Source organism: Galeopterus variegatus, unplaced genomic scaffold (genome assembly GCF_000696425.1).
Source record: "Galeopterus variegatus unplaced genomic scaffold, G_variegatus-3.0.2 Scaffold487, whole genome shotgun sequence".
Taxonomy (NCBI): Eukaryota; Metazoa; Chordata; class Mammalia; order Dermoptera; family Cynocephalidae; genus Galeopterus; species Galeopterus variegatus.
The window spans coordinates 285,377-298,859 of NW_007726598.1; the positions used below are offsets into that span (position 1 = coordinate 285,377).

Sequence of the window (13,483 nt, forward strand, 5' to 3'; positions counted from 1 at the left end):
ATTACTGTTTCTTGCGGCAAAATAACATTTTATACAAATAAGTCACCTAGTTTACTCTGGACACAAAGACAATACAAACTGGAATGAGGATCCTGGGTGAAGTGGAAAAGAGGAGGAAGGACAGATCAGGTCATTGATGTTTCTTATATTCTGTGAAAAATAGATTTACAGGGAAAAAAATAGACTTTCACAAATTCAATAACTTTACATGATCCTTTGCAAAACAACAGGTAAATCCACCTCCACCAGATCCTTCTTGTGGCTAAGATGTTCTGTGACATGGAATGTAAGTAACATGATGGTTCAGTGATTAGGCTCCTATACAAGGTACAGCAGCATTCTCTGCAGCAGGAATCCTTGTGCACTGGAAAGGAATCTGTGCTGTGATTTTTAGAACAGGCTATCCCCATCCCCAAACCACTCTGATGTCATGTTGACATTGGCAACCAAAAGAATATGACTTCACAGAGAAAAAAGAGTACCCTGAGAGCCTACCAGGGGTGTCAGGACACATTAAGGCAGAATTCATCCAATTTGTACATTAGACACAGTCTATTAAATCTGCTCCAGAAATGAGTTCCACTTCAAGTGAAAAAATAAGTTGAAGATTGCCCAATCGCTGCCATTTCAAGAATCACCAATCTATAGTTAGCCCCAAACATCCCCAAATCAGTGTCCTTATGTATTGGCAATCAGATGGCCCAAAGACTGGTGTCTTCAGGAAGTACATGACCCTGAAAAATGTTTTCTCTGCAAGCCAGCTTTGAGCTAATACGTAAGGAAACAACAGCCTACTTTGGCCCAAAAGTACTTTTAGTTTTTTCCTCTGTTTAGAACACAGAACAAAACAGAACACAGAACCCTTTAGAACACAGAACAAAATAAAACAGGATCTTCTTCAGAGAAGCTAGCTGGGCATCTTAGTCCAAAGGCTTCACAGGAAAAGAAAGGCTCTCTCCAGGAGATTCCAAGGCAGAGGGACAGGGACAATACAGGAGAGGAAGAGGTGAAGGCAGCAGGCCCCGTGGTACCAGGTGGGCCTGAGAGTCTGCTGGAATGTGTTCCCCCTAGGAGCTACCTCTCAGATGCCAGCTCTTAACAGAGGGCCTGGTCTCCCCATGCAGGTAGTTGTTTTTTTTTTTCCCCTCCCATTGTATCAGCCACAAGACAAGTGCTATCAGGAGACTACATCCCTTAATAATACAGCCTCCTGATTCATCTTCTGATTGGTTCAATTACTTTCAGAGAAAGTATGATTTCCAATTCTCTCCTCAATTCAGGTACAAAAGCTTGAATTTCAAACTCATCCCAGTTAACACTCCAGAGTAGTAATGCTTCTCAAGATTTCCTGAGCAGCTAGACACAGGAATCCTGAGCCCCAGATATAGAACATCATATCTTCAGGGTTGGAGGATGGCAAATCCCTGTCCTCCTGGGCACAGATTAAGCACTTGGCCTTAGAATGGTCTCCAGTGAAACTAAGGCAAACTGACAGGGAAGAGGATACCGCACTGCTCAAGCCAGAGTACCTCCCCCATCCTCCGGGTCCTCTTCCTAGCAAAAGTCAACACTGCAGATAAGAGATAGCACACTAGTGTACAAGATATAGTCTATCCTGGGGCACATTTCCAAACATACTCCATTGAGCAGAGCTCTGGGCAGCTCTGGAAAACACATCCTGGATAATGTTTAAATATCAAATAGTAGAAATTCTCCCAATTGGGCTTCTATCAGAGAGAAGGAATGTTTCTAAAGCTTGACAGAAACATGCAAATCCCATTAGAGAAGCCACAATGAGAAACAGAAGGTAAGGAGACAGCGCTGATGTCTGCCCGCAGATGAGGAGGAGGGGACGATGGCAATGCAGCTTTCCCCAGCAGCATATGGGACAGAGCCACACTTAAGGCACCTGAATTTGTAGTTGACTCCAGTTCTGAGATTCGCCTGGTCTGGTGATGAGGAACCCACTCTGCAAGGTGCATAGTCTCTTCCTTCCCTCAGTGGTTGAAACCAGTACCATCACACAAGGGTATCCTAGGGCTTTCTCAGTGAGAAGGCCTCCAACATATGGCATCGCCGACACTCTGGCCTGGCACAGCACACTGGGCCAAGGTTCAAGGCCACTCACTCTCTAGAATTCAAACAGGGAGCAAAACTATTTGGCGAATGCACAAGGACTTCTGTGGCAAAGTGCTGGCCCTTCTTTACTGGCCCCACATGGCCTTTTTCCCAAGCATCCTGGAACAAAGCAATCCTGTGACAGGTACTGTGATGCCTCACACACCTGGGCCCTTCCTACTGACACCTTTCATCAATGCTAAATGGACACTGGTACTAAAGTCTGGGCTGAGCACCTAAAGCCATCCACACAGACAACCGCAGGGAACTGAGAAGGTGAGAGTCTGTCCAATAAGAGTCTGAAGACAACAGTAGCCCACAGGATGTGCAAGGGAGCTTTCTTGAGAGCACATCACACTGACAATCCACTTCAGCCTAATTTGCCCTTGCCAAACACCCAAAACAATTCCAACTAGCAGCTTGAAGGATCAGAATATGCATTACTTAAGTCTGACTTGCCAGGATAATTCCAGAAACTACTTCAGTAGAAAGGCAGACAGGAAAACCCTCCTACATAAGGAATCTACAAAAAGTTTCAGAGGCAGGGCCGGCCCGTGGCTCACTCGGGAGAGTGCGGTGCTGATAACACCAAGGCCCCGGGTTCGGATCCCATATAGGGATGGCCGGTTCGCTCACTGGCTGAGCGTGGTGCTGACAACACCAAGTCAAGGGTTAAGATCCCCTTACCGGTCATCTTTAAAAAAAAAAAGTTTCAGAGGCAGATCCTCATCAAAAGCCAGGCTGCTATGTAGAGAAAATCAGATCTTTCCTTTAAAGAAGCTGCTAGTTTGTAACTATACCTTCCCTAGCATGAGTCAGATTAGCCCTGGGAGCCTGATGAATATTATCAGTAGTCTAACCACACATCACATATGCTGGGAACACTGCTGACATTTTATAAAACCTCACAAAAAGAAGTCCGGAAATAAACAAAATATGACAAGGCCTGCTCTGACCTCAAGAGATACTACTGTTCCATGAGCAAAACCGACACATTCTATCTCAGGAGATACTCAAAGTTAGGAGCCAGGAGAAGCAGAGCAAGCTCATCTGTCCTCCAAAATGAGCACAAAAAGGCACTGCCAGGCTGAAACCTCAGTCCATGCTCAGGAGGACTCGCTGAGGATCCTGGAAGTCAGACAGATCAGCAGTCCTCTCCACAAAATGGATCTTTCAGTTTGACAGCATCCCCCATCCCTGGTAACTCCACTCTAGGTACCACCCCTGACCTCCACCACTTCAAATTTCTTCCAGTTGGTTTAAGACTAAGCATAGGCTGAGGACAGACTGTGCTGATGGCAACACCAGAAGTGAGAGGAGGAATTGCCTGGAAGAGGCCTACCTTTAAAGTTCTCACAGCACCCAGGAACCTCAAGGAGAGCTACTAACCTGCACATGGGCCTGGCCAGAGCCTTCTCACCTGGCACAGCTATGCCCGAAGAGATCGAAGCTTGTCAGGACAACCAGTAGACAGCTAGAACTACATGAAAATAACTTTTCTTTTTATCTGGATTCCAAAAACCCTATCCTAATCTTTTACTTTACTATAGTACTTCTGCGACCTAAGGGGCAGGGGGAGAAAGGGAAGAAAAAATACCAGGGAAGAAAACACAGCACTGTTTGGTACCTCCCTTGGAGCACAGGACACTTCCACCCCAGCCCTGGCTTCCTGGGGCCAGATTCCAGGTATGTGTTGACAAACAGCAGCTTCAATCACCTCCGTGTGCCAGGACTATGTGGTCACAGCAAAGCACCTCCCCTGTCCACTCTTGCAGCAGTTACTGGCCTCCATTATAGGCATAATCAGCCTTGTTGTGCATTATCAGCTTGTTGTCAACAAAGTAGAAGCTGTCAGAGCGGGTCTCATAAGGATTTTCAATCATCAGACGAACTGCAAGTCAGGGAAAGGAAAAAAGCAGAGTTATATGTGAGTCTGCCCCACAGGCTAGGTGGAAAAAAGTTAGTATCCCCCCCAAAATTCATAAGCCAGTACTTCTGGAAAATGTGAATATACTATGACAGAATAATGAGGTCAGAATAGAGGGAGCCAGCCCTAGAAGCTGCTGAGACCACAGAGGCCCCAAACAGAACACGATAATCACTTCAACATAAGGATGCAATCAACTCCCTGACAAGGTCCTCCCAGGTCATCTGCAGCCTGGCTTCTTACAGTCAGCACCCCAAGGAAATGTGCTCACCCTTTTGCCAACGTAGACCCAGTAGCTTATTTACTCAGTGCTCTCATCTGACCAAAGCAAGCCCTGGCTTCTGGTCTGCGCCCACCTCTACACATTCTAATCCAAACTTAGAAAGCTGTGCCTCCGTGTACCTGACAACAAGGAATCCTAGGTGTGGACAAGTGCAGGGGGAAAGGGCAAGGAGCCTTCCTCAGAGATGGCTCAGGCATTAACTCACAAGTGATATAGAAATAGGTCTGCTTGGCTTGGGGTCTAGATTTATCTCTTCTGTTTGTTCAGGCAATTGCCCAGACCTCTTTAACCATACTGGAGAGTAAAGATAAGTAACAGTCACTACCTCTAATCAATTTGGAGTTAATAATTAAATGACATTTTGAGTCTTCTGGAGCAAATGCTATTGCTTACCATAGTTCTCAAAGGGTAAAACCGATTTTTTAAAGTTCTTTGAACCCACTCAGGCCAAAGCAATTTGGTTTATATCCAGAATACTGACCCCCAAACTCTTTTAGCTTACTTGGCTTCATGGGCAAAACTTGTATGCTATACATAATCTCTTCTTGTAAGTATCTACATATTCTGGCCCAGCGTGGAGAGAGGTTCAAGCCAGAATCAGACGTTGTCATGAACATCCTGCCCCACATCTCAGCAATCCTCATTTCACCTGGGAACAGCACTGCCACATGAGTTAAGAAGTAGCCAGTTTTCAGATTATAGCAATCTTTAAGGACTTGGGATTCTGAGAAAACCAGGTGGCATATGTGGATCCTTCTCCATAACACAACTAAAGCCCACCACTCTTCACAGGACTCCACTCACGTCTTCATAAATGTTCTAAAGCAATCTTCCCTAATTACTAAAAGATGATGTTAACCTGAGATAGCTAGGCCAAAGTCACAGAAACTGACACAGCCTGTTTTCTCTCTCTATAGTACAGTCCATATCTTCCCTCACCTGGGCCACACAGTGGCCTTCTCCCTCTAGTGCCTTCTTCAGTTCCAACTTCATGTAACTGCAGGACTACTCTCCTAAGACAGTGCTTCTATCACCTCACTCTTTCTGCTCCAAAACCTCCAACAGCTCCCTAGTTCCTGTTGGATCTAACAGTTTATCTAATCAACCCTCCCTTTTGCAGAAAATGAGACAAAGGAGGTCCTCAGGCCTTTGATTCCATTTAGCCTTAACCAAATCTAGCTCTGTTCAAGGAAAAAGAGGAGGGTCAATGACCAGGACTCAGTAGAAAACCATGACTAAGAGTGGCTAGGAGAAGTGCTTCATCTGATCACAGGCCGAGGGATTGTAACAGGCCTCCTCTTATCTCCCTCGGGCACTCCCTTTCCCACAGCTGGCATCTAAAAAGGATGTCCCGTATTATTAAAACTTTCAATGCTCCCATATAGGCAGAGTCGGAGTTTGAAACAAAAAACAGGAGAAATAGGAAGTGAGAAGCCTGAGGTCAAATGACCAAATACCCATCATGTCACTATTGCCATGTGACTAAAAAGGGCATTGGACCAAATGGCTTTCAAGGTTCATTCCTTCTAGCCCCCAAAATCTAGAATGCTGTAAGAGTCAGGGAATACATACTGACATCCTCAGAAAGCTGGGGAAATTCATAGATATGTTCACAAGTGTTCCTACTGTTGGGGATGCAGAAGCCGAAACCAAAGTCAAAGTTTTTCAGCAAGCGTTCCCGGAAATAGTGCCGTTCAATCATCCGGAAGTTTGACACAGGTTTGTCTCCCACTGTGAACTCCACCCTGCAAAATAAATCTCTGTGAGCCCTACTGTGCCTCCTCCCTCTTCTAAAGCCAACCCAAGACCCAACCAACAACATTCTTCTCTGTGAACAAGCAGAATGTTCTACCCTCAGGAAATAATAGTACTCACGTAGCCCCGACTGTGCGGAGACGGAGAAATGCTGGTGTGAACTGATAGCGGACGAAACGCCCTGCACTGATATCCACATCTCCACCTTCCTCCTCTTCCTCCTCCTCCTGGTCTGAAAGAGCACACAGAATCTTAAGTGCACCATCTTGGCACTATCAGTTCAAGAGTTCTACCACCAGTCCAAACAGCACAATGACAACCAATGAACAGAACTAACACCAACAGTAGGGATGGCCAATATTTACTGCATATTTACTATATGTCAGGCCCTGTGCTAAATGCTTCATAGAATTCTTTTTTTTTTTTAAAAAGATGACCAGTAAGGGGATCTTAACCCTTGACTTGGTGTTGTCAGCACCACGCTCAGCCAGTGAGCGAACCGGCCATCCCTATGTGGGATCCGAACCCGGGGCCTTGATGTTATCAGCACCGCACTCTCCTGAGTGAGCCACGGGCCGGCCCAAAATTCTAATAACCCTTTTTACAGATCAGAAAGCTCAAGTTCAGAGAGATTAAGTAACATGTCCATAGTCCCCCAAATAGTAAATGGAGGGAACAGGGATTTGAATCCAGGTCCATCTAACTTGAGCCCTATTCTTCAACACTAAGCTACTTGCTTTTTATATAATTTGGAAGCTTGGGCCATATCTTAATTGTGAAACCTGAAACATAAGCTGGGTAATAGGCCCCTGACATGGTACATATTATACAGACTAAGTTTGGTTTTGACCAAGTTGAAGTGCTAGCCACTAACCAAAGGCACAAGGCTACAAAAGTTGAAACTATTCAAAAACTTCCTTCAGAGATACAAAAACTTCTGACAGGGGCAAAGACAAACCACTAGAAGAAATTTTGTTGTTTAAATGGAAGACACTGACCTACAGCCTTAGAGTACTGTACTTCCTCAGACTGATGTCTATTCCAGGACAAACCCTCTGAACACCTGGGAAAGAGTAAAGCAGAAGGGCAATAAACCAATGTGTGGAGCCCCTACAAGGTTAATGCTAGTCTTTGGTATAGTCCATTCCTGAACCTAGAAGACAAAAGATTTCTAAAATAAATCAGAGAATCCTTCTAATATGAACATGGAGTTAGTACCCTCCAATGCCCAATAAGGATATCTTCTTCAGGTCTAGGCTGAACATGGGTACTACATGGAGAAGTCTTTCTCAGTATCAAACATTTTTGCCTGTGACAAGTCCAAGAGCAACTGGGTAACCAGACTGAATAGGGGTTCATAGCCAGAGACTCTAAAGCCCTGGCTCCAACCATGCGATTCCAAGAGAGTCACACCAAACCTTCTCAGGGGAAGGAATCTGAATTCCTAAGAACAAGTGCTACAGGAAGGTACTGATTCAGTGTGAGGATATTCTAACTGAATCAAGACGCTTAAGTGTAAAGACTGGTGAGATCGAAAATCAAGATACTAGGGCCGGCCCGTGGCTCACTCGGTAGAGTGCAGTGCTGATAACACCAAGGCCACGGGTTCGGATCCCATATAGGGATGGCTGGTTTGCTCACTGGCGGAGCGTGGTGCTGACAACACCAAGCCAAGGGCTGAGATCCCCTTACTGGGGATCTTTTTAAAAAAAAACGTGGTGCTGACAACACCAAGCCAAGGGCTGAGATCCCCTTACTGGGGATCTTTTTAAAAAAAAACGTGGTGCTGACAACACCAAGCCAAGGGCTGAGATCCCCTTACTGGGGATCTTTTTAAAAAAAAACGTGGTGCTGACAACACCAAGCCAAGGGCTGAGATCCCCTTACTGGTGATCTTTTAAAAAAAGAAAAAAAAAAAAAGAAAATCAAGATACTTTATACTATCTGCAGCTGACCTTCCTGAGACAGTTCAGTTTTATACTGAAATGACTACTCTGCGCTGTCTAATCCAAATCCACATACCTGTAGTAGCCCTGAGGTCCTTGAAACGTCCTAAGTACTGGGACGTGTAGCTTAGAGATGAGAACATCACAGACCCAGGAAACTGGATGGCCCTGACTGACTGTCCCAATATAAGTAACCACAAACTTGAGCCTTTAGGCACCTTGGGCAGTACTAGACTATGATGTCCTGGGCTTTATAATTAACCCAACCTGAGACTTTCGCAGGATGGTCTTTTGACTTCTCTGGGATACTAATACCTGTTCTACCAAATTTGCAGGCTCTTTCTGAATAGCAAATAGATGAGAAAAGTTATTCTTACAGACCACAGTTTATATACTATAAAGGGTATCCGTACCCATGTTCTAACAAATGACTAACTCCAGGGGGCGCTAAATCTCCAATGATGTGCTCCAAAGACTTGTGTGGTCCCCTGGTCAGAAATGAATCATCTTGGAACCACCTCACCAGCACAGGAAGACACTATTCAAGGCTAATTTAAGGAATCTTGAATAGATGAGTTCATAAAATCCGTTCCTTCAGAAAAGGGTGGAGATTAAATCCAAACTAGGACTTACTGGGAAATCCAAGGCACTTTTTAACGGAGATTGAGAAGACTGGGGTGAAACTGCCTCATGGTATAGCCTGGATCTTCAGTATCACCCTTCCAGAGGACTCAAGGCTCAAGTGAGTTCTTCTTGTTATAATTTAATTTCAAGGATTCCTTTTCTAATTGGAGGCAATACAATAAGATGAAAGAGCAGAGGACCTTAGGAAAGTGTCTCTTGGAGATTCTGGGCATCGGCTCCTTCTCTATAAAATGGGAGGATAATAACTCCTAACAGTGGTGTGAGGATTGCCTAAGCTGATGTGCAGAAAGATGGAACAAAGTGACCAGCACTGAATAGATACTCAACAAATAGCCTCCGAACACAGCTTCAAACCAGCACACCTGATAGGCCAGGCCAGGGGAAGAGATCATGGAAGAGGACACACAGGAGCCCAAGAAATACGATGCAAAGGCACACAAATATTCGAGTTTCTAAGACCTTTTGCTCCAACTGTCAAGTGGTCACTATGACATTGAGGCCTACCTGAAACACAAGGTTTGGCAATCTCAAAAAGCACTGTCCCTGTTTCCAGATCTCGAATTTTGAAGCGGGTGAAGTCAATACTGTAGATGTTGTCTTCAGGTTTACATAAATAATCTGAAAATGAGAGCAAGAAACCAACGCTATTAAATAATTCTCCAAAACTACCATTTATTTCATTTTCAAGTTTTGAAGCAAACTCAGATTTTTTTTCCTACATAATTCACTTAAGATACCCCCCCAGAACTTTCTCTTGTGTTGTCATAAGCAAAAGGTATGTGGACAAAATTAGGGAATCGAAAAAAGAAAAAAAAGGGCAGGGTCTCAGTTTGGATGAAAGATTATCATAATACTTTTAGAAACAGGGGTAGCAAAAGAGGATTTCTTTGGAAATACCAACAAATCTTTCATTATCTATCAACTTGGATGTCATAACAGGACAGGATGTTTTTTACAAATCTATTTTTAAAAATTTATACTGATCTAATGGATAAATACAGTGGTTGTCAACCATGAGTGTGAGAAAGCAGGGATCAGCAAACTTTTCTGTACAGGGCCAAGTTATAAATAAATTAGGCTTTGCAGCCACATGATTTGTCACAAGCACTCAACTCTGACATTGTAGCACAAAAGCATCCACAGACAATACACAAATGAATGAGTGTGGCTATATTCCAATAAAACTGCATTTATGGACACTGAAAAATGGAATTTATATAATAACCACCTGTCACAAGATATTATTTTGATTTTTTTTTCAACCATTTGAAAATGGAAAAACAAGGGACCAGCCAGTTAGCTCAGCTGGTTAGAATATGGTGTTATAACACCTGGGTCAAGGGTTCTGATTCCTGTACCAGCCTGCCACCAAAAAAAAAAAAAGTAAAAGCCATTCTTAGTTTATGGGTGGTACACAATCACATAGTGGGCCATACATACACAGGCAGTAGGATAAATTTGCCAGTGAGAGCATCAGGGCAAAATGAAGCACAGCCTACAACAACCTGAGCAGCTAATCAAAATAGTACCGATCACAGAAAATTTCATTTCTTTCTTTCTATGATGACTCCTGATGGCATCTTCTCCACAATTCATTTTGACACTTTAACTTATATTGCTTGCTTGTGTTAGTTGTTTCATGTTCTACAATCTGTCTCTGCAGTAAAATGGCAAACATGAGAGCTACCGATTATTCTGTAACTCCAAAAAAGGCTGACATTGGTTCTGCACCTTTAGAAGGTACTCAATAAATAACCTGCTGAACGGAACAGACAAGACATTAGGAAGAGTAACAAAATCCATAGGTCACCAAGCTCAGATCTGTGGCTTTCTCCAAGCTGCAGAGGTGAGTTTGGGTAATGGCACCACTCCCAATACCCCATACGGGACCCGAGTGCCCACTGAGAATGATGCTTAGGAGCAGGCATTAGAACGGCCTAACTCACCCTTGATATCAGGAGAGAGATGAGGTTACAGAGGTCAGGGGCTGAGCGTTTCTGTACTTTCAAAGCCCCAAATAAAACTGGGTCAGAACAGAAGCAGCTTTTTCACAATATTTCAGTGAAAATGAGTGGTAATACTGTCTGAAGACACATTCAGGCAGGCAAAGTGCAGTCCCAACCCGAACAGTAATGTAAAATGGGGACATCAAAATATACAGAATCAAATTAAAAGTATTTTAGGAAATGGGAATTCCTTTCACACAGGCTGAACCAAGGCCCACCTCCCCCAAACTCCCATCCCCCAAATGCTGGAGCTGTCACTAGCAACCTGAGGTACACATGAGCAGCCTGGTCTGACTACTAAAGCAATTCAACAGGCAACACCACAGCAGCCTTCAATCCATAAAGGGGCTGCTTCTGCAGAGTTAAAAGTGTGCAGGGCAGGGGGATGGGCAGAGAAAGCCAGGCCCAACCAGGTGACTACAAAGTCCTGGGGGGAAAAAAGCAGCAAAAGAAAGGCTGTCAAGTCAGGGCTAGGCTCGGCAGAGAAAAGAAAAAGGAGATCATCCAGGACAGGGAATGGGCAATATACTTCTTCCCACCCTTCTATATATCAATGAAAAGGCTTAGAATAGTTGCCTTTTATATAAAAAACATTTCTGAAACTCTGACATAATTCTTAATTCACTAGAACAAATGTCAAAAACAGGATTCACATGTCGGAGTTCGTACATAAATTGAAACTTTATTTTTTTTTAATGTGGCACAGTTTTAAATGTGCGCGAAATGCCACGGTCATGTGTTTTGAGGAAGGAAGAGTCCACCTGCACACAAAGGGGCAACGCTTGGGACCAAAACGGGGAGGGGAGCCAAGGTAGAATAGGGGAGGGGCCGGAGCGGAGGGAAATGCAGAGAAAGTAGATAGGCGCTCTGGCATGGCAGAGGCCTGCGGAAGCTTGGGGTAGACCGGTTGCGGGGGGCCTGGCTGAGCGGGTACCTCACAGGGGGGGGGGGGGGTCTAGGCTGAGAGGGGCTCATTTACTAGGAGACAGCGGCCTCCGCTGGCTCAGACGAACGGGGCCCCCCCACAAACAGTTCCAGCAGAGGTGGGGCACGGCCCGGCCTCGGCGGGCAAGGGGAAGCCTGACGTGGCCGGACTCAGGGGAATACAGTCAAGCCCAAGGAGAACCCCTTCCCCACCAGGCCTAGTGAGAGTGGCGAGGGCAGACCTGGGCCGGCGGAGCGGTGGGAAGCGCGGCCTGACCGGCCAAGGGGGCCTGGGTGGACCCCGCGCCAGGCGAGCGCCGGATCTTCTGAAGGCTACAGAGGCCCGGGGCCCGGCGCGAGGGGAGGGCGCGGCCAGCCCAGCACTCACTCTCCGTGACCCGACTGAGGCGCAGGACGTGCTCGGGCCGGATGGTGTCCAGCGCCAGCAGCTCTTGCTCCGTGACCACTGCCCCGATGCCGTCATCGGCCGCGTGGTGGGGCGCCTGCCGCCGCGCCTTGAGCCGGTTCAGAACGCCGCCGCCCGCCTTCTTCTTCTCCTCCTTGCTAGCCACCAGCCCCCCAGGTCCGGATGCAGACCCCGCAGCCCCGGCCCTCGGGTTCGACCCGCTCATCGCTCCGCCGCCAAGATGGCCGCCGCCTCCACAGCGCCGTAACTATGGAGAGCGGGGGCCGGGCCGGAGGCACCTGGCAGGGGCGGGGCCTGCGGGGGCGGTGCTCGGCTCTTGAGCCAACTTCGGTGCAGCAAGGTGGGGGGTCCGAGGGGTGGCTGGGACTTTGGTACCCCCACACTCTCCATCAGGACCCCGAGGTTACTTCAATTTTTTTTTTTTTTTACTATTTTGAAAGGGTTTTATTTTTTTAATTTTATTTTGTCGATATACAATGTGGTGATTATTGTGGCCCATTACCAAAACCTCCCTCCCTCCTCCCTCTCCTCCCTCCCACCCATACCTCAAATATTTTAAAGCTTATATCTTACGGTCAAATTAATATCTGTCATATAAACTGTGGACAAGGCAACGTGAGAAAATGTTTATTAATATCTTTAGCATAGAATGTAACTTAAAACAGTGTTTTCTAGGGCCGGCCAGTGGCTCACTTGGGAGAGTGTGATGCTGATAACACCAAGGCCAGGGGTTTCAATCCCTACACAGGGATGGCCAGTTGGCTCACTTGAGGAGCTGGTGCTGACAACACCAAGTCAAGGATTAAGATCCCCTTACTGACCATCTTTTAGAAAAAAAAAAAAAGTCTTCTCTGCAAAGGCAGCTTCAAGACAAACTTTCTAATTAGATTGTCATCATAAGCCCAACTGTGCCAGGCCTTGGGCTAGACATATCATAAGCCCAACTGTGCCAGGCCTTGGGCTAGACATTGGGCTAGATTACAGGAAATAAGAATGAGGGCAGAGATTAGGTCTCCCTTATTCACCACTGTATCCCCCGCACTTTAGCTGATGCCTGACACATAGTAGGTGCTCAACGACGAATTAGTTAGTGAATGAATGAATGAACAGTTCTCCACTATGGAAGAGCTCCCTCTTTGTTGGGGAACACAGTGAAGTACACCATTCATTATGAGACCCTTCCTCTTGACAGACCAGGTAAGTATGAACTGGAAAACGAAATAGACTCAGCTGACTGCTAAAGAGGTGCAGCAAAGGTGTGACAAGATTACACAGGAGTGGCTTATTCTGACAGAGCTGTGAGGGTCTGGGGAATTGGGGAGAGGTTACACTGAGGTGACATCTGCACTGCACCTTGGAAGTTAACCATAGTTTCACTAATGAAGGAGGTGGGTGAGGAAAAGGCTGTCCTCTTAAACCCCCCCAAGGGGCTCCTTCTCTAGACATTCTGGA

The 13,483-nt window shown here is 45.9% G+C and overlaps 1 protein-coding gene across 2 annotated transcripts; it reads right to left on the reverse strand.

Moving 5' to 3' along the window:
* Positions 1-2,833: 2,833 nt before the first annotated feature.
* UNC119B (unc-119 homolog B (C. elegans)) lies at positions 2,834-12,246 on the reverse strand. Of its 2 annotated transcripts, none has more exons than XM_008569349.1 (5): positions 11,993-12,246; positions 9,179-9,292; positions 6,204-6,315; positions 5,955-6,073; positions 2,834-4,009 (listed from the first exon to the last, which is right to left on the reverse strand). In XM_008569349.1, exons 1-5 carry the CDS (start codon positions 12,234-12,236, stop codon positions 3,897-3,899), a joined length of 702 nt encoding a protein of 233 aa, XP_008567571.1. In that variant the 5' UTR covers positions 12,237-12,246; the 3' UTR covers positions 2,834-3,896. The 2 variants fall into 2 exon arrangements, with proteins under 2 accessions (XP_008567571.1, XP_008567570.1); XM_008569348.1 differs by having other exon boundaries at positions 5,901-6,073.
* Between the last annotated feature and the right edge of the window lie 1,237 nt (positions 12,247-13,483).